General features: G+C 57.5%; 1 protein-coding gene across 1 annotated transcript in view; it reads left to right on the forward strand.

The window, feature by feature from the left end:
* The window catches only part of TRABD2B (TraB domain containing 2B), a 216,926-nt gene extending 197,017 nt beyond the window's left edge, over nucleotides 1-19,909 (forward strand). The window contains exons 5-7 of the mRNA XM_070592656.1: nucleotides 2,662-2,752; nucleotides 5,870-6,139; nucleotides 14,414-19,909. Coding sequence (XP_070448757.1) covers nucleotides 2,662-2,752; nucleotides 5,870-6,139; nucleotides 14,414-14,633 — 581 coding nt within the window. The 3' untranslated portion in view covers nucleotides 14,634-19,909. The remainder of the gene's footprint in view (nucleotides 1-2,661; nucleotides 2,753-5,869; nucleotides 6,140-14,413) is intronic.
* Nucleotides 19,910-26,691: the final 6,782 nt, after the last annotated feature.

The following is a 26,691-nucleotide window of genomic DNA, read 5'->3' on the forward strand; positions in this document are numbered from 1 at the left end:
GAAAAGGAATTGCCTTTGCTGCCAGGAGTAGATTCCAAGAGCCGCTGGCAGACTTCCTGCAGCCTGCGCACAGAGGCCGCCATGGCCGGTCCCTTCCAGCCCCCTTGCGCTCCAGGGGCAAGCAAGAGTGGGGACGCCTCTATGGCCCCAGCCAGGGACCGGCTTAGACCATCACTCAAGAGTGCACTGTGGGCTTTTCCAAAGGACGTTCACCCCGCCTGCCTCATTAGGGCTTTACAGCTGCCCACAGAGTCAGCTGAAGGGACATGTACCCATTTGACACACGGGAAAACTGAGGCTGGGGGCAGGGAAGCTGCTTGCTCAGGATCATGTAGTGGATTCTCACAGCCTTGACAGGAGCCCGAGTCTTCTGTCCTCGACAGCTCTGGGTCAGGGCCGGAGCTCTGGGAGGCCTGTTCAGGCCTGCATTGTCTAAGCCTCTTCTGCTTTAGCTTCCCAGATGAGTGTCACTCACCTCCTAGTCTTTGCACGTGCCCTTCCCCCTACCTGGAACAGCCTCCTCTCAGTGCCACCCCACTCCCATCCTCACCTAGCTAACTCTTACCCCATCCTTCAGCTGGCAATGCCTCCTCCAGGAAGGCTGCCCTGAGCCCAAGTTGGATTAGATGCCTCCCGTGTGCTGTGACAACCCCATGTGCTTCCTTCCATATAGAGCGTAGTGCCCAGGGTCTAAAGAGCCTGATTCTCGAGACTGTGAGTGCCTGACAGGAGCCTGCCTGGTCACCCCTGCCGGGCACTAGATACACATTCAGCCGTGGCTGTCAGACGAATGAGAAAGGGTGGGGGGAGGGAGAACACGTCTTCATAAGGGCCTCTGGAGTCAAACCAAAGCCTTCCCCATAGAACTGGAGAGCTGGAGGAGCCCACAGGTGTCACGCAGCCCCCTCCCTCCCTTGTGCATAGAGAGGAGCTGAGAGCATTCAAGCATGATGGTTTGCCCAAGGTCTCAGGGTGGGCGTGGTGGGTCCTGGTCTAGAACCGAAGTCTCGAATTCCCGATCCAGTGATCTTCCACGGGGATCCACAGGTGGGATTCCAGGGACTGGGAGGCCAGCAAGGGAGAGTTTCTTGGGGTTGGGGGATACCAGCCCAGAGGTGTGCGAGGCTGGCTCACCCGCCTGCTCCAGCCGCTGTGCAGTCCCAGCCTCGCTCCCTCTGTGCCAGCAGCCTCTCCGTTCCCCGACAGCTTGTCCACTTTCTGTTCTCCTCAGACCTCCCTGGGGCTGTCAACATGCTGACCTTCCGGCTTCCCACCTGTCACCACCCGTCACAGGCAATTAGAGTAATAGTTCAGAGATTTCCCCCCAGGTTCTGAGATGAATAGTGAGCAGGAGGGGAGCACGCTGCCAATGTGAGGGGGCCGCAGGGCAGGCACACAGGCAGGGAGGGCCCGAGGGGCCCAAGGCAAGCACCTGGCCACCCCCACTCTGCCCACATCGAACAGGTGAGGACACTGAGGCCCGGGGAGGAGGAGGGGCTTGCCAGCGTGCTGACTCCCCGCAGTTATTGCCTCCACAGTCACGTGGCCTCCCGAGCGTTCTTCTGACCAGAGCCTGGAGAGCCTTCCCTGTGTTCTCCCCGCTCAAGCCTGCATCCCACCAAAGGTGGGCAATTCCCGCTCTCCTCCGGGGCTGTGGACTAAACGATTCACTCCTACGATCTCAGTGTCTAACAGGGATGACCACAGAGCAAGCACGTCACAAATGTCTGTTTAGTGAATGAATGATGAATGATTGATGAATGACTGATAGTGAATGAAATGAATGATTAGTGGGTGGGGAGTGAGATGAAGCCCAGCCCCCTCCCCCACCACGCAATGAGGCCACCTCTGCGGGGTTCAGTTCTGCGTTTGTACCTCCTCTGTGCCACGCCACTTGTCTGCTGGACCCTGCTGTCAGTGGGGTTCTGTTGCTCTCTCCATCCCCAGAATCTTACATCTCAATGAGTGCTCAGGGGCCATCTCAGGGTCTGTGCTCTTGTGTGTGGTCCACAATGTTGGATAGATGGTGAATAAATTAATCCGCTAGGGCTCGGATCCAGCCAACATGGACTGAACATGTGCAGGGCAGTGGCCACGTGGTCTCTGGCCTGTGGAGCCTGGCAAGGAGAGAGACATGAAGCCACAGAATGCCCCCGCCTGCTGAGGGAGGGGAACTTGAGTTGCTGGTGGAACTTATAAAGATGAGCCATGGACCTGTTGGGGGCTTGAGGGCTTGTTGGAGGAGGTTTCCTCCGAGGTGGGTCTTGCATGACTGCTGGAGGCTGTCCCTGCCTGGACATCTGGGGCTGGAGTCAGCTTAAAAGTATGAAGCACAGCGCTGCAACAGGAAACACGCCTGAGCCTTCACTATATGCCAGACACTGTTCCCCAGTCATCACAACAACCCTGGAGGTTACTATTACAGTCATTCCCACTTTACAGATGGGGAAACTAAGGCACGGGGAGGTACAAGCAGTAAGCAGCGAGTTAGGATTTGGACCCAGGAAGGCTGGCACCAGGACATCTTCCCACTACACCGTACTGCCTCTCAGGGAGTCTGGGGCCTCAACTTTGGTGTCAGTCACTGGCCTGAGGCTATCCCCAGTTGCTAGTGACCTGGCATATGGCTGAGCCACATGAGCTTTGTCTCTTGTGTTCCAGGTCACTTTCTGGGGAACAACACAGTCATCGACGTCCTCCGGCAGGCAGGGCTGGAAGTGGAGCACACGCCCGCGGGGCAGACCATCCACAGGTGAGCAGCCGGGGCATCGGGGGACGGGCTATTGCTGCCAATCTACCGCCAGACCTGACTGTGTGCTGCATGGCCGGCTGCACCCTGCCTTCCTGCTCAGCCTGCAGGGGAGAGCTGTGAAAAGGCTTCTGGTGAGATGGGGCTTCGCAGAGGTCAGCCTTGACTGGGCACCCAAGAGCGGAGGGGCTGGGCTGGAGGTGGGGAGGCTGGAAGGAGGCTGGCACACAACTTCACGGAGGCGCGGGTGGCAAGGCGGGGCAGTGGCAGTGGGAATGGGAGGAGGGTAGGTTTGAGAGGTGTTCACAAGTTAGAGACTGGTGGCTGAGTGGGGTGGAAGGACTCTATAGGACTCCCAGGCTGCTGCTTAGAAGAATTGGGGATGCCCAGGCCCTGAATCGAGATGGGGCCGTGGGTGGGATGAGCAGTGGCCTGGCTTCTTTCCTGTGTCCCAGCCCCACCCCCACCTGTCCTCACCTTCCTCTCACCACACCTGCTCCATGGCTGCCTCTTGGCCGTACCCTCCACCCCTGACTCTCCTGCTAGGGCACCCACTGCACTCAAAGAGCCATGTGGTGGCCATCCTCTCCTCCTGTGGGGGTTTCCTGTCCCACCACCCCAGGCTGGGAGCTGCCCAAGAGCAGGAGCCAGCTGGGTCCAACAGTGGTCCCAGCGCCAGCGCCAGGCTGGGCATGGCGGGCATCAGCGCATGCTGGGCAGCTCCAGAGTCAACGACACGATCCTCAAGCTCAGATTCCAAGCAGCTCATGCTCCCACCTTTATGCAGGAACCTTCCTCACCCACCCGCCAGGGTGACCACAGTGTGATTTTGGCCCCTGTCTCTGACATTACAAAACCCAGAGTCCAAAAGAAACTTGAATCATCATAGCTAATACTTACTGACTGCTCACTGTGTACCCAGCTCGACAGACTTTGGCTCACTGAGTCCTCACAATAACCCCATGATGTAGGAACTCTGAGTATCCTCATCTCCAAATTGAGGACTCTGAGGCCCAGAGAGGTGAAGTCACTCGCAGAAGGACACACAGTTCACATAAATGGCAGGCTGGCTCTAGGGCCTCCCTGAGCTCCTAACCACTCCCTGTACCCTGTCTGGAGTTAGGAATGCAGTTCAGGATGGGAGTACTCAGACGCAACAGAGGCCTGGCCTTCACGCAGCACACCTGAGTCCCCGGGGTCACCAGAGCTGGGAGCTCCAGACTCCTGGCTCCCGGCCAGCGCTCTCCCTGTTTCCGTGGCGCTTCTAGAGGAACCTCTAAACTCTCTCACGCCGGCCCCTCCTGTCCTCGTCTTGGTCATTTGAGCACAGCACAGATCAGTGTGTGCTGGGCCAGGCCAAGTGTGTGTGTGAGGGGTGAGGGACCCGAGGTAGGCTCGGGGACAAGGCCCTTCTCAAGCTCCCTGTCACAGCCCCAAGGACCTTCCCCTTGAAGCTCATTGTGTCTGTCAGGCCACAAGGCTGCCTCCTTCCTATTCATCTCTGAGCCGGCACTCAGGAGGGTCCCCCCTCCACCCCCAAAGGCCCGCTCCGGGGCTCTCAGCCCGAGCACAGGCTGGAATCCTGCGGGCGGGGATGCAAGGAGGCTCCGACAATAAAAGCGGCATCGGCCACAGGTGCTTCCTGGATCCATCTTTTTGTCTGCCTGTTTTGAATTATCTCCCCAGCAGCTGCGGCATCTCCCGGACCCCGGGAATCCGGGGCTGCGGTGGGGCTGGGGGCGGACAGGCCGAGCTGATGGCCTTCTCTCCTTCAAGGAGAGAGCACCCCTCCCCCCACGGAGCGTGCAGGAAGGGAGTGCGGGCCGGGTTGCTCGCAGCCTGGGGTGCCACCAGACCCTTAGTGTTCCCGAAACCCTGCCCAACCTCTCCCAGGGTCAGATGTCCCCAGTAGGAATTCTGTTGGGGCCACAGAGAGAGAGGAAAGAAGAAAGGGAAGAGGAGCACAGGATGTTCCCAGGCTGAGGGGTGTCTGTGTACACCTCTGTATGGAAAGTGAATGCCACACACACGTAGCCCCATGTTAGTGCCCATGACAGCCGGGCCCGTTGGCTTGTTGGGCCACACCACAGAGGGGCCTGTGTGTGGCAGGCATGCTGCGAAGACCTCCTCTTTCGTCCTCATGACGACCTTGTGGAGTAAGCAGTAATGCTATGCCCCTTTCACAGCTGGCTGCTGCTTGGGACGATTGTGTCCCCTGCCCGCAGTCACATGGGCTGTAAGTCGCAGAGCGGGTACAGAAGCCCACATCCCTCCCTCCAGCCAGAGCTCTAACCAGCTGACACTGTCCTGCCTCCTTTGAAAGGTGCTCAGGAAGTATGTGTGGGATGCGTGAACGGACGGTTGGACAGACGACACAAGCAACAATGCTAATATTTAATCATATTTAGTAATTAATAATGTTCATCACTAAAATGCCTCAGTTGCTTGCTGTTTGCCAGGCACTGTTCTAAGAGCTGTACCTGTGTTCACTTACATCAGCCTCCTGATGCCCGGGGAGGTACAGGCTGGAATATCCCCGTTTCGCAGAGCAGGAGACCGAGCACAGCGACGTTAGGTCACTCTCCTCATGTCCCTCAGCCAGAGCTTTCTGAGTGCAGGCGACCCCGGCCAAGATCAGACATGTCCCAGAGACCCGCCGTGCATGGCTCACTCCCTGACCTCCTGCTAGTCTGGACTCAAATGTCCCCGGGCAGTGACCAGCCTGCCTCCCGGCCCAGCGCCCCTGCCCCCGGCCTGTCTCTGCTTTGTCTTCCTCCCCAGCAGTTGTCAGCACCTGACATCCTGCAGGTCTTACTCTCCATCTTCCGCTTCGGAATGTGAGCTCTCAGGGGACGGGGACGGTGTTTCCGTCACTGCTTTTGCCCAGGTCTCAGCAAAGTGCCTCGTGCAGTGTAGATGCTCAGTAAATATTGATTGATTTCACTAGTGGAAGAATGTGTCAGATCTCCATCTGTCCACACCAGACAGTGGTTCTCCTGGGGTACTCTCCCCTGCCCAGTGGGGGCATGTGGCATCTGGTCCTGTCGGGACAACTTCCCCACTGAATTGCACTCCCCGTCGCTCCAACATGTGTGCCTCACGTGCTGTTACCCTTTCCAGCCCTGCCGCCCAGAGCCCAGCGCCCCCTCCTGAAGGAACCTCGGCGAGCCCGGCCCCAGTGACCCCAGCTGCTGCCATCCCCACGGCACCCTCGGCAACCCCTACCACCCCGCCCGAGGAGGAGGACCCGGCGCTGTCCCCACACCTCCTGCTCCCCGACAGCCTCAGCCAGCTGGAGGAGTTTGGGCGGCAGAAGAAGTGGCGCAAGAGGCAGAACAAACACCAGCGGCCGCGGCAGTTCAACGACCTCTGGGTTCGCATCGAGGACAGGTGAGCTGGGGAGGGCAGGTCTGCCCAGAGCCCGGCCTCGCTCCCGCTCAGCCCGCCTCTGTTATCCGCAAGCCGGACTCTAAGGAAGCGTGGCAGGTGGGCAGCTGAGTGGCAACTTCAGGGCTGGCTTGTCTCCCAGTCACAAAGGATCCACCTGTTCATCCTTCAGGTTTAGAGAGACACTCACATCTGATTTCTCATTTTTATCTCAAAACGAAAGCTGGTATAGTTTTCTCCACTTTAAAGGTGAGGGAATCGAAGCTTCCTTAAGGTGCAGTGCACAAAAGTCTGCTGTGCCCTTAGCTTTCCTGGATGCACCTGGGGTGCAGAGACGAATCCAGGAGAAAGTGGAGCAAGGCGCTACATCAAAGGCAGTGAGCTCCCTGCGCCTGGAAGGTCTGAGCGGCCAACACCCTGGCACAGAGGCTGCAGAAGGGATCCCGCTGTGCAGGAGAAAGATGGCAGATGGTGCCTGACACCCTAGTGCTGTGGGCTGTGTCTCGGGAAGGGACGGGGACTTTGTGATAAACCTGGTTGAAAATGGGCAGGTGCAGAAATCAGCTGACTGTGCTGATGTCTCCCCATCCTCTGCCTGTGCCATCCCCTCGGACCACTCCCCAGCCTATCTGTCACCAAAGCTCCTGCTGTGACCAGGATGCTGTCTTCCAACCTCCGCCCACAGGCTCAGTACAGAGCAGTCTCCCTAGATTCCGCTTTGGGGTAGGAATCTCCATATTTGGTGAGCAGTGTCGCCACAGCCCCCAGGATGTCCCAGGGAATGACCATCAGTGAAGGTCAGAGTCCTACCCTCTGCTGTAGCCCAGGCCTGGACATTGTGCCCTGGTTGTTGGCCCTCGGAGATACAGTCTCCATCGGACCCTAAAGATCATCATCCAGGATTTCCTCAGCATCCGCAGATGCTGGGGTACTTGTAAACACACAAATTCCCAGTCACCCCCACAGACATCGTCACTCAGAGCCTGCACTGCAGGGGCCTGGGAAGCCACGGGTTGCGTCTGCAATAGAGTCTTCTGAGCAGTTTTGGGAAACTTGGACCCAGCTTTGCGTTCACTGATGGTGAGCCAAGGCAAGGCCCGGGGGCAGGGGACCTGTCCAGAGTCACCCAGGGAATCAGGGGCTGCCTCCTGCGCTGTCCACTTCATGATCCTCCTGCAGCCGGGTCTCTGAGTCATGGACAAAAGGTTGGCATAGTCCAGACCATTGTCTCAAAGTGAGGGGCGTGCACTATTTTTAAAAGACTTCCAGCAAATAAGAGCCGAGCCCATTGCTCCTTTGGGCATTGGTTTCCAGGCGCCTGGCTAGGGTTACTGGGAAATGTCCTTCTGCAGAGCCCTGGCTGGCCCGCCTGCCCGAGCACTGAGCACTGCTGCAGCTGTATTAGCTGTGACACATTTGGCTCACGTGCCCAGCATGGGCCGCCCCCTTCAAACCGGGAGCCACTTCCGTCAGCCCCGGGGAGGGCTCGCAGGCTGCCAGGGAGGCGTGGGGCAGACGCAGGCGCTGGCGGCTCACACAGAGCTCCAATCAGGAGGGTCACTCAGGGCCCCGATCAGCTTGCCGGGGCGACCAGGAGACCTGGCCAGTGGTGGGTCCAGCCTACGGGATGACAGGAGGCTGGCTGTCAGCTCCAGCCACAGGCCCCCAGCCCATAAACCACGTCTGAAAGGTAAATTTCGGCCAATGGCTCCAAACGGCTTCCTTTTCACAACACGTAGCTCTGAGACACAGAGCCTGGTTTCAGGAGAAGAAAACAGCTTTTCTTTGGCAAGGGGAAGCCCCTTCTAGGTCCTGACAGGTAAACTGTGGTCGGATAACGTTCCTCCATCTGGTTGGGTTGGAGAAGGAAGTTTCCACCGACCAGCCGCCAGTTTGTTGAGTTTCTTGCGGCTTCTAAGGGAAGCGGGCCCTGAGCCCCCCTGAGAGGCCTGGGTGCAGAGCACAGCTTCCTCACTCCAAGGCACTCACCCCATCCTCCTAGGGTGCCCAAGCTTCCAGTTCTCCAAGAGGGAGCAGAGGAGAGCTCCCTGGGGGAAACTCGGGCCCGTTTGTAGTCATTCTAACACAACCATTTTCCTTGGAGCTTTAATTTCATTCAGAGTTTTCTCATTTTCTTCCCCCGAAACCCCACTGGAGCCATCCCCTCCTCTCCATCGCCTCTCCCCAGCTCACCTTCCACCTGTGATCCTGCAGCAGGGTCCTCCTAACAGGTCTCTTGGCCCTGCATCTTGCCAGCACATCAAGCCCCGCCCCCCCCCACCCTCCACCAGGTAGACTCCTTGCCTTCGCCTCCCTTCCTGCCTGATCCCCCTGCTGGGGGTGGGTGCGTGTGGTCATTTGCCAAGCTCCCGCTCTGTGCCAAGCACTATGTCCCCCAGTCCTGTCAACAGTACTGCGAGTGAGCCTTGTTCGACAAACGAGGAAACTGAGGCTCAGCGAGGTCAGCTGACTTGCCCAAGACCACGCAGCAAGTTAGGTGTGGAGTCAGAACCCACACCCAGGTCTGTGTAATGCTAAGGGTCACCCTCGTCCATGGCCACACAAACGTCCCTCCCGCCCTCCCCCGGTGTGCATCTCCTCCATCCTTGCCCAGCTGAGGTCTCCCTTCCTCCTGCAGCTTTCTCTGCGCTCCCCTCCCCCACATTCCCACAGCCCCTGGGGTGCCACACACTGCAACTCCTCACCTCAGTTTCTAGGCCAGGAGGCTCTGGAGACCAAATCTGGGTTGGACTTCTCTGGGTCACTGGAGGCCTCTCTGAGGGTTTGTTGACCGCATGCGTGAGTGAGAGAAGGAAGGAGACAGCCAGGGTAGGGGCTGCAAGTGCCTGGCCAGGACACCACCTAGAGCAGGCCGGCCTCCCCTCTCCCCTCATTACCCGAAATGTAAACACACCGGAGGAAGTTTAGAGAAGCAGCAGCCCGTGGCAGGATGATTTATGGGGACCCGCGGAAAGGGCCAAGCGCGTGTCCACAGATGGCTGCACCCCACTGGCAGAGCACTCTTAGGGAACCCCCACATCAGAGAGCCAGGAGCGGGCAGCAGGGCGGGGCCGTTCCCACGCCGGCTGTGCGCAGGGCTCCGCCCCAGTGCAGTATGGGACTTGTGACAACCCTGTTTCTCCTTTTGTGCAGTTAGGCTTTGACTGGCCTCTGGAGGTCATGCCGACTCTGTTGTTCTCCCAGTCCGCAGCCGGGGTGTGCGTGTGTGTGTGTGTGTGTGTGTGGAGTAGTACACTGGGCCATCAAGATGGAAGGGCAGTCCTGAGGGGGCAGGTGCAGGGAAGAGAGCACCTTCCCGGTGCTGGGCACGGCCCAAAGCAAGACACAGAGGGGGGCATCAGTGTGTGACGGACCCATGGTGTGGGTGCCACCGTGCAGGGGCAGGAGGTACAGGACACCTACATGCAGGGGGTCATTGCCCTTCTGGGCCTCAGTTTCCCCTAAGGTGTGAGCAGATGGCCCAATCCCCCTCGGAGGGAAAGAGACACAGTGTTCCAACCCCTGGGCCCCTGGGAGGGCTCTGCACACACCTCCTGCTGGCCTGCCTGTCCTGCCCCGAGGTTCTCTAGCTCCAGTTTCTCCTGGCACAACCGGGCCTTCTTCTGGGACAGGGTGATGGGTGTCTTTGCATGAGGCAAGAACCCCATCTGATTAGAGGTGGAAGATGCCCCCGTGAGAAACAAGAAGCAGGATCACTCAGTGGATAACAATGCAGATGGATTCAGGCAGAACTGGCTTCAAATCCCAGCCCCTCCTCGTACCTGCTTTGAGGCTTCGTGAGTAAGCGCCATGATACTTGTAGAGTGGTAGCCGGCACCAGAACACGTGACACTCAGTAACAGCTGTCTCCAGAGTTGTTGGCCAGGCTCTCAGTGTCGTCTAAGATGCCCCACTCGCCCGTCCCCAGTAAGAGCTGCTCGAGGTCCTTTAAATGAGCTACTGGGTGGATGTTGCACATCCCCCCACCCTAGTTTAACAGGAGCACAAGGGCCGCACACGGGGTACCCAGCCCCACATTGAGTGCTGGTGGGGATGAGGGCAGGAAGAGTCTTGGGTGCCAGGCAGGCAGGGACAGCTGAAAGAGCCCCGGAGCCACAGTCCGTCTGCCGGTGCCTCTGAGGGGTCCGGTCAGCGGGGGCTGAAGGGCCTGGAGGTCAGAAGTGGTGAGGATGGCTGAGGGTAGGGTGCAGGCATTCCCAGCAGAGAACACCATGTGCCCATAGGCGTGGCGGCTGGCGTGGGGCTCAGTAGCAGGAGGTCACGCAACAGGCAAACCCATCACTGTGGATCTGTGCCTGCGTCTGACCTGGTGGCCCCGAGGCTGAGGCCAGACCGGAGTCGCACTGAGGTCTCCTCCAGCCGGACCACACTGAGAGCTCTGCCCCCAGGCGGCAGGACCACGGTCACCAGGCCCTGCACGCCCAAGCTCCATGGCCCCTGGTCTCCTCGGAACCCTCCAGGGAGGTCACCCAGGGCATAGCCCTGCAGCCCCTGTGTTGGCACAAAAGCCATGGCCCCCAGACTCCCAGAACCCGGCCCTGGATGGCTCCTAGGAACCCTCTAGTGCCGAACTTGGCCCCCTGCTCCCGGAAGCCCTACAGGGTGGTGGCACAACAGACGCCATCTCAGGCACTGACCCCAATTTTCTGTGCTTCGTACCTTGGGCTTCTGCCTAAGCTCTCCCTTCTGGCTTCTGCTGCCAGAAAACATTTCAAGTTGATGGGTCTGCTCCTGCTCCTTCATTGTACACTTGGGAAACTGAGGCCTTAGAGGTCAGGACTTGCCCACAGTCATGCAGCAAGCAGGAACATGGGCTAGAACGAGGCCTCTGCCTTCCGCCGGGCAGAGGGGCCCTTCCCCACACGAGGGGCCCTGCGGGCTGGGAGCAGACTCAGCCCCCTGGTGCCAGCCGTCTGCAGAGCCTGGGAACACTCAGTGTGTTTGGTTTGGCTTCAAGGCCCTCTTGCCATTTTCCCAGCATGAGCCTGGGGGTGTCGGGGGGTCTGGACTGGGGACTGAGTTTTGTGAGCAGAATGGGTTGGGGAGGCAGGGGCACGTGGAGGGGCCTTTCCTCCCCACCCCAGCCTCACCCCATTTCCCTGGGACTCCTTCCAAGCAATAAAAGCCCCCTCAGCTCCAAGGGGGCGTTTGCATCCTTGGTTTCAAAGTATGAAAGCAAATGCCTTTGGGCGCCTCCAGACGCAATTTTCCTGCCTCCTCCTGATGGGCAGCCTGGGCTGCTCTGGGCACCCTGGTGGCGCACAGCCTCCTCTCCCGAGGCCAGCCCTCGGGCCGCCCAGCTAGGGCTGAGAGGACCAGGCAGCAGCTAGGAAGGTACTTTCCAGGGACCCTCCGTGTTGTATGGTGAAGAGCTTCTTTTCAGTAGAAAAAGAAGAGAGGGAGGGGGCTGGGGGAATGACTCCCCAGGGCAGGCATGATCCCTCCAGGGACTGAGGCCGCATGAGGCCTTATCTGCCACCCTGGCAGCCTCCCCCATGGGTCTCAGCGGAAGCACCGCACTTCCCTCCTGGCTCTCCTTCCCACGTTGGCTCATCCCTCAGCTGGGGACAGCACCGAGGCCCAGCTCGGGCTGGGGAGCCAGAGTGCTCGGCGCACAGCGTGTCCTGGTCTCCTTCCTCATCTTGGAAATGGGAATAACAGTACACATGCGTAGCATCAAGCACAGAGTCTGCCGGCACATAGGAAGTGCTCCATAAGTGGAGGATGCTGTTAGGGGGAGAGACACAAACACAAACATCTTAATAATGGTGCTAAAAGTAGCCAACACCAGGAACACTTCCCACGTGCAAGTACGTTACATACGGAAACCCATTCGAACCTCGTCTGCATAAACAGGTGCCTATGACACAGTGTGACCAGTGAGAAATGCACGGGGTTCTGTGGGAGCCTTAACTCTCCCAGGTGGCACTGGGGGATAGAGGACAGATCAAAGAGGCCTCCAGTCGAGGGGACGTTGAGTCAGGCCTTCAAAAGTGAGTTGGGAGATGACAGCAGGGCATTATATGTGGCTGGAGAGAGTGGTGCGTGCCGGGAGAGCCAGGGAGCTGAGGTCAGCCAGCACCTGGTCCTGTGAGAGGTTTTGGACGCTCTGAAAGCTGGCACGGGGTGAGAGGCGTAACGTGCCAGACTTCGTGGGCTCTAAGGGGCATTTGAAGCCACCTGGTCCACCCCCCCCCCCCCCACTCAGTTCCACATGCACACTCTCTATTCAGGAACATCTTCCCTCTGTCGGTGGCTCGTGACAGGCATTTGCTCCCTTCTCTCCTGGCCGCATCTCTGGGAGTTTCTGAAGACAGAGGAGCACAGTACATCACAGCTGTCCGCTACAGGTGGAGAAGAACCTCACCCAAGGACACAGCAGGTTCTTGTGGCTGGAGCACGACCAAGAGTAGGGAGGGAGGGAGGGCCGGGTCAGGGAGCAAGGACCCGTTCCTCTGCTGAAGGCATCTGGACACCCCCTTCCCCAGCAGAGGCCCCAGCCCCTGTGGAGGCAGAGGTGTGTTGGTGTCCCCCGCGCTCCCCTGCCCGCCTGCCTCAGCTGAAGCTGAGCCAGGCTGTGAGAGAGCCAGGGCTGGGCTGTGGTGGTAAAATTACAGAGCTCACCATGGTGGAACAGCCCGTTGTTGGGGCCTCATGCCCGATATGTGGACACTCAAGCCAGGGTAAGGTGGGGGACCAGACGACTGGGGAGCGAGCAGCCTGTCGGGAGGGCCAGTAAGCTCTGGAAATCGGGGCAGTGTCCCACAAGGAGGAGGCTGCCCACACTATAGATGGCCAGGGTGGGCCAAGCTTCCTGCCTGTCCATCAGCTGCTGGTGAGCACCTACTGTGTGCGAGGTTCAGATCCTGGCCCTGCCGTGGGTCCTGGAGCAAGTTCCTTACCTCTCTGTGCCTCAGTTTCTTGATAAATAAACCGGGATGATAGACACACCTGCCTCATAGTATTGTCAGGAGGATTAGAGGTTAGCGGACAATAAGGGCCAAGCTCTGTAAGCACTTCCCTGGTCCCCCAGGGGCACCCCCAGCATGCACAGGCTAGACTCGCTGCCGTCCCTGCCGACTGTGGCATCGCCTCTTCCGTGAGACCTTCCTGGCCCCACACTGGATCGGGGCCCTCTGTGTGCCCCTGCCCCTGGGCTTCCCCTCTCTTCCTTGCTCCTCTGGTGTGGGGTGGCCTGTGGACCCACCGCCTCCATCTGCCTCCAGCCACCTGGGGCTCCACAGGGCAGACCTGGGCCCATCGCTTCTTCAGCCCCCACCCTTTTCTTCATCTTAGGGCCTCCCACCCCCTACCGAACCCCCAACCTGGTGGCCTCTCTTTGTCCTTGTCCCCTTTCTTCCCCAGTCCCTGACTTGCCCTCTGTGCCTCTCTTTGTTCATCATTTCCTATCTCTTTCCAGGACTTGAGCCAGTAACCTGCTGCTCCTGCACCCACCTGACCCCTGCCCCCCCCCAAACTCCCCAGGGCTGACCTCAGCCTGCTCGTGTGTTCTGACCTTAATCTCTCTTTATTTCTCTCCACCTCCCTCTCTCTCTCCTTCCCTCTTTCACCTTGGCTTTCTTGAGCTAAGAACCTTATCCATTATCTCCAAAACCAGATTCTGTTTTTATAGGTTCCTGAAGAACCACACCTTTTGCTAAAACTCCCTGCAGTTATCAAAGCGAGGCTGACCCCAGGGCTCTCTCCACCTGTGGAGGGGCGGCCCGCAGCCATGACCTGGCCTCTCTGAGGCTCTGTTTGCCCATCTGGCGAAGGGGGGTGATGAGACCCATAAAGGTTTGTTTTGAGGACCATCAACACTCTCAGTAGATGACAGCTGTGAGAACTAGGGCGGTGAGGGGGTGGGCTTATTTGCGTGTTCCGTCTTCTGTTCATTTCCAAGGGGCGAGGGGAGGGCAGTGGTGGCCTGGCACCTGTGTGCTGGCTGTGGCGGCCCACTGCCCCAGATCCTGCTCCTCCCTAACACATCAATTCTTTCTGCCTGGGTGGTCTTGAGTGGTCACACTTGAAGCCTGTGTCCTGGAGCCTGGCATAGGAAGGCAACTGTGGCCTCAGGAGCCCAGCCGGCTGTGTGGCCCAGGGCTACTCACTTTCCCTGTCTGAGCCCCTTGTTTCCTTCTCCATTTTATGAGAAAAAAATAGACCCGATTAAAGTTGGATCTGAACCCTCGGGCCACAGCCCAGGACAAGGCAACTGAGCAGTCACTCCGGGTATCCTGTGTTTTCTCCTTCCAGCACCACAGCCTCGCCACCCCCGCTGCCCCTGCAGCCCACGCCCAGCCCTGGGACCGCCAAGCCCCCCTTCCAGCTCTCCGACCAGCTCCAACAGCAGGAAGAGCCGGGGCCCACCAGCAACTCCTCGCCCAGCCGCTCCCGGCCCGCCCTGGGCCTCCTCCCGGCCGTGGCTGCCAGCATCGCAGCGCCGCTCCTGCTGCCCACCCTCAGGTCCTCCTGACCTCGGCCGACCCCTGCCAAGAAGCCAGAGAAACCATCGGAGGGTCTGTGGCCGCACCCCACTGCCCCGCCACCACCTGTCGGGCATTCCAGACGGGATCCGTTAGAAAACTAGAGCTTTATTGTACGTGAGTTACATCTTCTTTTTTGTAGAAGGATCTTAATTTCCCATAGTGCTATGGGGCTTTTTTGTAAAATACGTGTCCATATTAAAAAAGAAAAATGTATTTATTCTACCGATAAAACTATTTTTATGTGGCCTATGTTAATAACCCCTTAATTAGCCCCAACTGCAACCCAGGAGGTGGACCCAGGTTGCCAGGACATCTGCGACCTCACGCGGACTGTGGCTTTGAACTGGCTTGCTTGGGGCTCAGCGGCAGCCTCCGGTGTCTGGGTTTGGCTTCTGCCAGCTTGGGGACCTCAGAGGGAGGGGGAGGCAGACAGGCTTAGCTTTTGTGAAGCTGGATTCGGGAGCCAGAGATGTGAACGCTGACAGTCCTTCCCTCGGCTGGATGCTTCCGAGGGCTGGGAAGATGCTTTAGGAAAGAGAATGCTGCTATTTTGAAAACCCTGAGTGTCTGTGAACTGGCCCTCCAGAGCTCTTGGTAAGTGTTTGACCGAAGCCCCGGGGTGGGGGAGGGACTGGATGCTGATGGAGGTGGTCCCCGGCCCATGTGACAGATGGTTACACTGAGATCCGAAGAGAGGAAGGTGATTGCCCAAGGTCACACAGCAAGTGTGGGATCCAGGATGTGAGCCTCTCTGTTCTGGCGTTAATCCAGCTCGCCTTACAGGAGAGGCTGCTGAAGCCACGGCCAAAGGGAGCGAGCTGAGCCGAAGGACAGGAGTGGGCACAGAAGGGCAGTTGGAGGGCCAGGGAGGGGCTCTAGGAGTCACGTGGTAATAATAATCGTTTGAGAGCTGCCGCTCATCCGGGACCTGCAGCCTGGCAGGCACTTTGCACACTTACTTTATCACTGATTCTCACACCCGTTCTGTGAGATATGTATCCCATTCCACAGAGGAGGAGACTGAGCTCCCATAAGGGATAAGGGGACTTGCTCAGGGTCACCTGGCCGGGACGTGGCCCCGGATCAGTGTGATTCAGAAGCGATGCTTGTCTCCTGGACCGTGTTCTGCTGTGTTCTCCCTGCACAAGGAGGCTCCCAGGGAGGCGGGTCTCATCTTTATTGGGCCCGCAACCTTCTTACTCCAGCCAAGGAGGCTGTTGGGCACACTTACTCTTGTTGATCCCTCTGGCCAAAGGGCTCTGGCAACAGTGTGTGCCACGTGTCTCATGCCCCAACGTGTCTTATCTTAAAGCCAATGAGAGGCTTTCCTGCCAAGTCAGAGGCTGGGAGGCTGGGGGGACAGCAGTGGGGGGCCTGGGGAGGCAGAGCAGCCAAATAGGGGCAGGCAGGCAACTGAGACTCAGAGAGACTAACCTAGCTCCTCTTTCCCCAAACCGGCAGCTGAGGAGGCAGAGGACCCAGGTTGGCTGCTTCCCAGCACAAACCCTCACTGGGCTGGCAGCTCATCAGTTGCAGAGTCCTGGGACCCAAGAGCAGAAGGACCCCCCCCCCCATTTACAGGTCACAACAGGAAGAGTCATAGTAAAGCCGAGAGGAGAGGCACTTCCCCAAGGCTGCACGCTGGCCAGTCTGCTGACTCCCAGCCAGTGCCCCGAGCATCATGGCACCATGACTTTCCCTGGCAGGCCTGGTAGTGGCTGATTAGCCCCAGGACCATTGTCCCCGGCTTGGCAGCTGTCTCCCTTCTGAGATGGTAGAATTCTGGGCAGCTTGTTGGATGGTCAGAGGCCCCAGGGGCATCTTAGTGGGCAGCTGAATTCTTTTCAGCTCCGCCCCAGATGGATGTGTTTGAGCTTGAGACCTGGCAGGAGTCCTGTGAGGGTCCAGCCAGCCCCGTGGGCACCACACTGTAAACTGAGCTTGACCCCAGCCAGGGCTGGAATCCGTCTATCCTTGGCAGAAATGTGACTTCCTGGTTCTGAGCGGGAAGAGGCTTAGCTGACTTATAAAGCAGGCTCGGAAGGCCTGTTGGACATCAAACAGATCGTGCAAAGCGCTATTAGGATGAGATAAGTGTAAAGGAATTAGAAACACACAGGCCAGATTTCCCTCTGTTCCGGGCAGAGTGTGGCATGAGATGTATTGAGATGGAGCTTGAGGTTAATTAAAGATGAAGCATTTGGGCAAACGGTCCAGGCACCTGACCGCATGCCCAGATCTGTGCCAGGCACGGCGCCAAAGAGGTAAATTAACGCAGTGTGCGATTATCAAGCACACGCAGTGCCAGGCTCTGTGTTGGAGCCAAATCCAGCCACCTTTCCGAGCCTGGAGGAACTCATCATTGAGATGGAACAAGCAGCCCGATCCTATGTTCCTAGAAGGCACTTTAGATGTTATCCTCCGGGCCCCGACCACAGGCAGATTCAGCCCTAGTCTTCCCCAGATCCCTCCTCTGGGCAGACGGGGGGATTCCAAACTCTCGTTCAACCCAGCACCCAAGTGTTTAAAGAAGGATGGACGGGCAGCAGATGGATGGGCTGACTTATTAGGTAGACATGTGCCGACGGGACAGCCAGAGCCAGTGTGGGTCAGACATCTGCAGCCTAAGTTCGCTGATCCCCGAGGACCACCCGCTGGCCAGGGTTTGAGATGAACTGAACTTGCTCACTTATGTCCCCGAAGACCCGAAGCACATATGAAGGGATCTGCATGGCTGGGGCTCTTGAATTCCCTCACCCTGGGCCAGGGAACCACCATTCCATCAGCAGCCACTTATGCACTTGGAGTCATCTATCCACTCCTGCTGACTTTTTTCCAGCACATTCTATGTGCCCAGCCTTATAAAATGCCCCTGTTCCCTGAGAGTATTGTGTACATTTCTTAGGACATTCACATTTGACCTTGAGACAGGCAGGGAAGATGAGAGGAGAAGTCCAGCAGGTGAAGTGGCCTGCCTATGTTAGCCCCAGTCCCTGGTCTCTCAGAAAGCTGACTGAATGACCTGGGGGCCTTGTAGGGCCGGTGAGCACAGCCCTGTCTTCCAGTCTTCTTCCAGACTAGTCTGAAGCTCTAGACGTCAGCCGGATAAAGGCAGGGACAGAGGAGGTGTATGAGTCAGGCTGCAGGGAGATGCAAAGGGCCACCGAGGGCCCCTCTAGCTCTGAGATTCAAAGATCTGGAGTCTAGAGAGCATGGGAACTTGTACTGATTGGCAAATTTGCCTTTGCACTGAAAGACCATGGACAGATTTTTCTTGCGCTGAATGTTCTGTCATCTGCTTCCTGGCCTCAGCTAGGCTTAGGCAAGCCTTGGGGCTCAGGACCCTTATCCCACCGGCCTAGTCTCCAGTCCGGTGCCGTTGTCAACAGATCGCAAAGAAAGGTCCTCCAAGAGGAAAGTTTATGAAAAACACCATGAAGGACAAGAGAAGATCCCCCCGGGAATTGCAGCTTTGATGGTATCCTGGGGGGCAGAGAACTGAACTGGGGCTGGTGATAGTGTTCCAATGACCTGGGGTAGGAGCCAAAGTCCTCAGCCTGGCATTCTAGACCCTCCACGATCTGGCGCTGCTGACCTTGCCAGCCACATCTCTCATCTCTCCCACTCTGTGCCTGGCCAGACTGAATCGTATTTGTCATTTCGAGAATAAACAGGCTGTTTCACACATGCCACTCCCTAGGCCTGGATACTCCCTTCTCTTACCCATGACTGCTCATCCTTTGAGGATCCACTCAGACAGCTTCTCCACCAGGAAGCCCCCTGCGATTCCTTTGTGCTCTCTTAGCATCTGTCACAACACCCACTCTTCAGTGTTGAGACTGTCTAATTGTGTATCTGCTCTCCCGTCAGACTGTGAGCTTCCCCCATCTGACACAAAGATGGCACTCAGTAGATGTGTGGAGAGGGAAGGAGGAAGGAAGAAAGGAAAAGGAAGGAGAGAGGCAGCTCGTAGCTCTGCTGGTGGAAAGTTACAAAGCCAAGGCCGTCTGAGGATGGACAGGTGCCCCTGCAGGTGGTGAGTTTCCTGTCAGGAGAGGTGAGGTGGGCAGCAGGCCCACTGGCTGGAGATGTGGCAGGAGAGTCAAAGTCCTGGCAAGGGACTGGGGTAAATGACATCAAGGGTCCCTCCTGGCTCTGTAATGCTCAGGTTCTTTGAACATTGTTATTTTTCCAGAAATTCGTCTAGGCAGCCAAAAACATCACCCGGGCTGGCTGTCTAAACCAGTGAGGCTCAGGCGCCGGGCCAGCCCCCCCCTCCCTCCGTGCTTCAACAGCCCAGGCGGGCCAACGTGAACTGGCAGGTCTGCCTGCTGCCGTGAGGCAGCGGGACTCCTGGCCGGGGAGCGGGGAAGGGCTGGACTGGAACCCAGGCCCCTGGCCCCAGCCCGGAGCTCCTTCCCTCCCTGTCCCTCGACCTGGGGGAGGGAAGAGGGAGTCATGAGAAGTGAGTGAGCCCTACCTGGCCCATTCCCAGGACCATCAGCACACCCTCAGTTCTGCCCACCCTTTCTCCGAATGTGGGCTCTTCCTTTCCGGAGATTCCCTGGGAACTTCTTCACTTTGCTGGGTGACCTTGGGCAAGGCCCTCCTCTCTCTGAGCCTCCATTTCCTCGTCTGTCCAATGGAGACCTTGTTTCCTGCCTAGGCTGTCCTGGGGGGACCAGGGGATGCCATGTGCAATCTCAGGGCTCCATGAAGGTGAGGTGCCACCTGTCCCCAGGCACAGTGCGTGGCTCTCCTCCCAGGACCTGCAGGCTGCCATGGGATTGGGAGGATGTGGCAGGCAGGAAAGATGACAGAGTAGCTCACCTTGGAGGGCTCCTCCATCCCCTGTCCCGCTGCAGGGAAAGTGGGCTTTGAATGGGCCCCAAGTCTAGGAAGTTTCTGGCAGGGTTCTCAGACATCTTGGGCCCCCGTGGCTGGGGTGGCAGGGGCTGACTCTTGGCCAAGGGCGGTTCTAGCCAGGAGCAGGGGAAGCCAGAGCCACTGCCCCATTCCTGGGCTTCGAAGAGGTTGCAGAAGGTCCCCACCAGACTCTCACTGTGGGACACAAGCTTCAGATCTTATGTGTTTGAAAGGTATTCACGATGTTCTTTTAATCACCTCTCCCCCTCACCTCTGTGAATTGCCATGAAGAGCTCTTTAAGAATATAATAGAAGACAAAGAAAGATGCTATTAATGTTATTTTGCCAAAAATATTTTTGTAGCATAATATATTAATAAAAGACATTATGAATTCCACGAACGGTGTCTCTGTGTGCTGACAGCCCCTCCTCCCACAGGGAGCATGCGGGAAATCGCCTTTCCTGGGAGGGCCTGAGGCAGTGGTGTGGGCAACTGGAATGGGCCCATTTTCCCTGCAAAGACTCGGCAGGTTCTGGGAGGGTGGTTTGGGCAGGAATCTGGTGGCTGGAGAGACCTCATGCCAACTGGGGTCTGGATAGCCCTCTCCGGCCAGAATGAGCTGCCCCCAGGCCTAGAGAAGGAGTCGCTCGCCACAGCAGCAAACCTAGAACCTGGGGGTCAGCCTCGGGGCCCCCGTTTCTCTGACTCTCTCACTCACCAAGAATCTCACTAGTGATTCTTCCTCATTAATCCTTCCGCCCCTCCACCCCCTTACTCGACCCTACTCCAGGCCTCCTCGTCTTCCTCGGAACCACTGCCCAGACGCTGTGTCCCCTCCAGGCCACTCTCCCCTCTGCAGCCAAAGCGAGCTCTACAAACCACAAAAGTGACCGCACTTCTCCCCTGCTTTTAAAACTCTTCCATGTCTCGCCACTGTTCCCAGGACAGAGGTCAAGGTCACATACGGCCCTCTGAGAACCTGGCCCTGCCCATGTCCCAGCGTGAGAATCACATCTTGCCAGTTCCTTTCCCGATCTTCAACACCCAGAGTCACTGCCTGCCTCAGTGTTTCCAAAATTCGTCCTGCTCTTCACCACCCTCTGCCTTTGCACGCGCTGTTCTGGCACTGACTGTCTTTGCTCATCTCCACCCCTCACTCATGAGCTCCTACACGTCCTACATGACCCAGCTCCGGGGGCGTCTACTCCACAAAGCCTTCCCCTACTCCTCAAGCCAAGTTAGCTGCTCCTCCCCTCCGCTCCCCGGCTCCCTGTTCACTGCACACCTGGGTTGCGCGGAAATGATCTGCACTGGGCCCGCCCCTCCGCTTGGCTTCCTGGGGCCAGGACCATGGTTGTTCATCTCAGAATTGTCACCCCAAGCGTAGGGTTTGACATCTAGTGGGTACTCATGGAAAAGTGATGGAGTCAATGAGAAGGAAAGGAAGAACAGGAGAGAAGACTTCAGGTACAAAATATATCTTTTATATCATATCATATGTCACATTTCAAACGTTAGCTGGCTGGGACCTACACAAGGGGTCTGTGCTGCAAGTCCCACCAAGGAAGAGACTTAGCCCCTGGGACCTGGGGGGATGGGGGCAGGTCACTGAGAAGTTTGGAGTAGGAGAGGTCTCCATTCTGACAGCCCAGAGCCTTCACCAGAGGAGGTGCCTTGGCCATGGGTAATGAGTTCTTGCTGGCTCCGACCGAGAGTCACGTGGACCGCACGTGGTGGGCCCGCCTCCAGATGCAGGTAATAGTGCAGCTGGGAGCTAACGTTCATTGAGCGTCTCCTGTGTATCAGACGATGCCCTAAGTGTTCATAAGTCTTGCATCATTTCATTCTCACAACTTCCCTTCCTTCTCTCTCTTTTACAAATAGAGTGACTGAGGCACAAGAGGTTGAGTAACTTGACCACAATCACAGGGCTGGTAAATGCTGGAGCCAGGATTGGAACCCAAGTAGTCAAGCTCCAAGACGATGCTCTGGACTTCCACTCAGCTGTGCTGTGCTGTCAGGTGGGGGCTGTGGCCTGTGAGGGGGGCAAGGAGGCATCTGCACCCCCATTTCAAAGCCAGGTGGGTGAGCTCAGGACCCATCCGAGGCCCAGTGCAGTGAGCGTCTCTGTGTCCTAGAGCCCACCCAGACGTTTGTTCCACCTCCTGACTCTGGACAGAGCTCCAGAGAAGCCTCGCCTTGCTCCCCCCACACCCCACCCCACCCCCCCACTCCAGCCGTGATGGTCCTTAGGGTTGGCATGAGAGGGGTGAGGATTCCTGCTGTGACCCGTGCCCACTGTGTTCTCTGCCCCTCACATACCAGCTGCTCTCAGGAAAGGAGGCTCCTGTCACCCGCTCACCTGGCAGCTCAGTGGGAGAGTGAGTCTTCAATTCAAGTGCCCCCTGGAGAAGAAGCTGTGGCCCGGGGACGGGGCTCCGACAAATGGAATGGGTGACTGAGGGCACCAGGGACTCCTCAGAGTCCTGACACGCTGCTCTCCCTGTGGCAGCTGGTGGCAGGAGGGGAGACCAGGTGTTTGCACACAGTGCACTCGACTGTCAACTGTCGGCACCTCCTGATGGGAGCCCTGGGCCCCCCCCCAACCGCCTCACCCCCCGCCCCACCCCCACCCCTTGCTCTGAGCTGGCTCCTGCTGAAGTGCTCTGTGGGGAGGAACTGGATGCCCCATCTGAGAGTAAATCATTAGATTTAGGGGGACCCCATCTCAGCCCCAAATCTCTGCGAGTGACCTAGACAGGCGCCCTCTCTATATAACTGCAAACTCAGAGCTGGGCCCATGGGGGCAGCGACCAGGAGGTGAGGAAGAGCTTCCCAGAGCCAAACATGCTGCCGAGGAGGGAGTGAGACATGGGAGGCGTGAGACAGGAGAGCTCTCGATGGAGACAGGATCCCCACCCCAGGGCGAAGGCTCCAGCCCCAGCTCTGCCCTGCCTGCTGTGTGGCCTTGGGCAAGCTCTGCCCCTCTCTGGACCTCAGTCTCCTTATTTGCATGAAAGGAGCAAATTGTATTCACTAAAATTCCTTTGAGAAAGAGCAACATCTTTGTTTGGAAGACTGCCTCCATGGAGGCCCAGGTAGGAAGGAAACCCCCTTCTCCCACCTCAGAGGAGTGGAGGGAAGATATTCTCTATGCCCAGGGAGAGAAATGTTGTCCTTTTGTTCCTGAAAAGGAGGCAAGAGAAAGAAGGAATCAAGAGAAGGAAGGAAGAGAAGCGAGGCGCCAGGAAGACGGAAAGAAAATGAGGAAAGTGGGAACAATGCCTCCCCGGTGGGGAGAGGAGCTGCAGATGCCATCTTCCTGGATGCCGGGAGCACCCTGCCTCTGTCTGCTCTGCCCGTCTCCAGTAAATTCTCCCTCGCTTGTGAAGATTTGGGACAAGCAGGAACACGGAAGGGGCTGACTTTCACTGCCAAATTGACATGGGGTGAAACAGACCTTCAAGGTCAATGACAGGGAGCTGGAGGTCAACGAGACCACAAGAGTGTGAGCCCCAGGGGCCAGGGAATTCACAAACTCTGGGAGGGCTTGGACTACTGCCACGGAGCTGGGCATCCAGAATGATCTCACCCAGGTATATTGGAGCAGGATTGCCCTGGTCACGTCTGCATTACAGGTGGACAGAACTAACAAGCTTAGACCTGCCAGCCTTGGGCTCATGAGCTGAGGAGTATGGGAGCTCCAGGGCTCATGGAGCTGGGCAGCAGAGCCTTGCACCTCCTCCCTACCTCCAGGGCTGCCAGGCAGAGGAAGCACCCAGGCGGGCGGATGCAGGCTGGGCCGGGCTGGGTGGGGCGAGAGTGGGGGGACTCCAGCTGCCTACGCACTGCAGCCAGCAAGCCAAGCGAGCCAGGCCAGCCACTGTTACGGCATCGTAAAAAGAAATTATTTTCAGAAAATATTTATAAAACCCTGTTTTATGTAGGTTCTGGGCTTGCAAAACAGTTCCTGTGTTTTCTTTTTTCATATTTTCCATTTCTTCCTCCCTGATCAGTCACAAAAAAGGCCGGATAAAATTTCCAGCCTGAAGACACAAGTCCCCAGGCAAGGAGTTGAGACTCACAGGCTTCTCAGAGGTCCCTTCCTAGTTCTCACCACCTCCTCTTCCCCAAGACTCGGGAAAGGTGGAAAGGGAGCTACGCGGATGGAAAAGGGATGGGGGAGAGGATGCAGGAGGCGATGGGTGAATGAGAGAGATAAACACACAGAAAGACGGAGTGAGGATCCAGAGAGAGTGAAGGACCAGCAGAGAGAGAGACAGGAGGGAGAGACAGACAGACAGACCAGAGACAGACAGACAGACCGTCCTGGAGAGAGAGAAAGAGGAGAATGAAAGAGAGTGGCAGGTGGAGACAAAGAGAAGCACAGCTGAGTGAGCACCGAGGTAGAGGGACAGCACCGACTGGAGTCGGACCACAGCAGGGTGTCGGCAGAGCAAGGAGGCCGCAGCGTGGATTCGCAGCCCCGGCTGCCACGAGGGACGGCTCCTGGGAGCAAACCGTCTCCTCCTCCCAGGGAAACCTGAAAACACGAATTGCTTCCAGGGCCCACCTGGCTCCCCCAGCTCAGTGGAGCAGCCCCTCACCCTTCATGCCCCCTGTGAAGTTCTCCAGGCTCAGCCAGGGGGGTGGGCCGGTCACCAGGGGAGTCCCTTCCTTCGCAGCCTTGTTCTCCTCATCTCTAGAATGGGGATAATAGAAAAGCTCTGACACAGGTTGCAATAAGCTTTTAATGAGATGGTGGATGTATAAATGCTTTGAAAACCAAGGCCCAGCACACTTGTCAGCTGTACTGCTGGTTCTGCCGGCGGCAGAGACCAGCAGCACAGGCGGAGGGCGGTGAAACAGCCCACTCAGCCGGGGCCTGCGAGCAGGTCAGTGTGGCCGAGCACAGGGCTCCAGGCCACAGCCAAGGGCCATTGCTGGAGGGGTGAGGGAGGGCGGGTCTGGACTGCTTGGCTGTGCACTTTAGAAGTTGGTCCTTTATCAAGAAGCCTGTGGGAGCCACTGATGTCAGCTGTGTGCCCCTGAGCACGTGACTCAAGTTCCGTAGGATTAAATGTCTGCAACCTAGTGGTCAGTGCACGCTGGCGTGATGGTGTTGGATGGAGCTGTGATTTTGCAAACCTCCCTGGCTGCCCTCTGGAGGAGCATTAGGGGTGAGTGGGCCCTGGACTAGGTCAGGGAGGGAGGGGGATCAGAGGAGGGGCGAGGCTGGCTCTCAGCCACTGAATCTCAGTTTTCCCATCAGCAAAATGGGGGAGGATCAGCCCAACCCCACAGAGGTACCGCGAGGACTTAGGATAAAGTGGACGTGCCTGGGCTTTGTGGAACCTAAGGCTGGAGTCCTTTGTGGTGGTGATGATGATGAAGATGAGGGAGGAGGGTATTAACTGAGCCCCGCTCCGCCTCACGCCCCCTCCCAGGGACACAAAGACACAGGAATTCACATGGTCCCAGGGCCTTTCCTCTGTGATGATGGGGCGGGGCAGCACCACTGGGAGCGAGTGCCCTGACAACCACCAACTGCAGGGTGCTCGGTTCTCAGCCCTCTGGAGCGAGCGCCCACCCGAGTCAGACCCCGAGCCACAAACACCAGACCTGGAGGGGCCAGGGCTCGCCTGCCTTTTGGCAGCTGCCACCAGGGGGCAGTGCTGCTTGGGCTGTGACCTCAGGTTCCCAGCAGGTGACCTGAAGGAGCCAGGCTTGAATGCGGGCCAGAGAGGACCTGGCTCCCCCTTTGGGTTCAGGCCCCTCATGCAATGGATACAAGGACCCCAAAGGGAGACTTGCCCAAGGCCTCTTGGCACGTGTGAGGTGGAGGGAGAGCCCAGTGGCCGGACTCGCAGCCATCCTTCTGGCTACCTGAATACTGGGCATTAGGCCGAAGAGGCCAGTTCACCTGGGCCTCAAATGCCTTCTGTTCCCCATACCTGAGCCTGCAGGGGCCAGGGCTCTATGCTCAGATCCCGGTGTGTGTAAATTTGTTTAAAAAAATTCATTCACTCAACAAAGGGTTGTCGAGAGCCCACACTGGTGTGCCCTGGGCCCCCACCTAGAGCACTGTGTCCCCCTGCTCTCCCAGAGCCTGCAGCTTAGTGGGGGCAGACACCAAGGAGCCACAGCACAGTACGGGATGGTTCCCGCAGGGCAGGCCCTTCCCCGAGGGCAGGGTTGATGCGGGTGCACATCTGCTCCCTCCCTCCACTCCTCCCTTCCCTCCTCCTTTCCAGGCCTCTGCAGTTCACCCAGCAATCTCTGCAGCCACCCGTCCACTTCCCTCCCTCCAAACCCCTGCTCCAGCCACATGGAACTACTCAGGGTTCCCTGAACAGACCCCCAGTTTCCTGACTCCAGCTATCAGCCTCCACTGTCCCCTCCACAGCTAAGCGCCCATTCTCCCTATTTGTACCTGAAAATTTTCTTCCTGTTCTCCAAGCCCTTGTTTAATTCCACCTCCTAGTGGAAGTCGCCCTGGGCCCCCAGCCTCCCACTTCACGCCTCTTCTGAAGTCCCAGGCCCTGCTTCAAATGTTTGCAGCCTACTTATCTTTTCTTCCCTCTTATCACCCTTAAAAAAAGAGAGAGAGAGAAAGCCCGTGTCCACAGAGAGCAGCCTTACTTGTCCTCGCTTGCCCTGAGTGAACAGTCTTTAAAACGGGGGACCTGTGACTAGTATCGAGTTCATCCACTTTATGTCTGAAGATGAAGCACTGTGCAGGATTAGTATCACATTTTGTTCATCAAAAGCAAAACTGAAAGAAATGCCAACCTCTAGGTACAACACAGGTCTGCGCCTTCCCTCTCACACGCGTGGTTTCCAAGAGAAAACCTCCAAATCAGTGTTTTTCAACCGGGGTAGTGTCACCACCCGCAGGCGTTTTGGAAATCGGTGGGGAGAGCTTGGCTTCATCCATTTCTTGGGATTGAGGTGTGACCACGGGCCAGGATGGTTGGTGTCCTGCAAAGAGTCCCCAACAAAGAATTATCCCCTATCCTGCATGATTTTCGCATGTGTTGCCAGACGTTCACTAAGGGAGAATAAAATCATTTGTAATTATCTGAGCCTAGAACCATTTTATGTCAACACAAAATATTTTGTTTTTGCAAAGTTTTCACGCTCACTGCATCTTATGGGAATGCAATACATGGTCATCG

Source organism: Equus przewalskii, chromosome 2 (genome assembly GCF_037783145.1).
Source record: "Equus przewalskii isolate Varuska chromosome 2, EquPr2, whole genome shotgun sequence".
NCBI classification, from domain to species: Eukaryota; Metazoa; Chordata; class Mammalia; order Perissodactyla; family Equidae; genus Equus; species Equus przewalskii.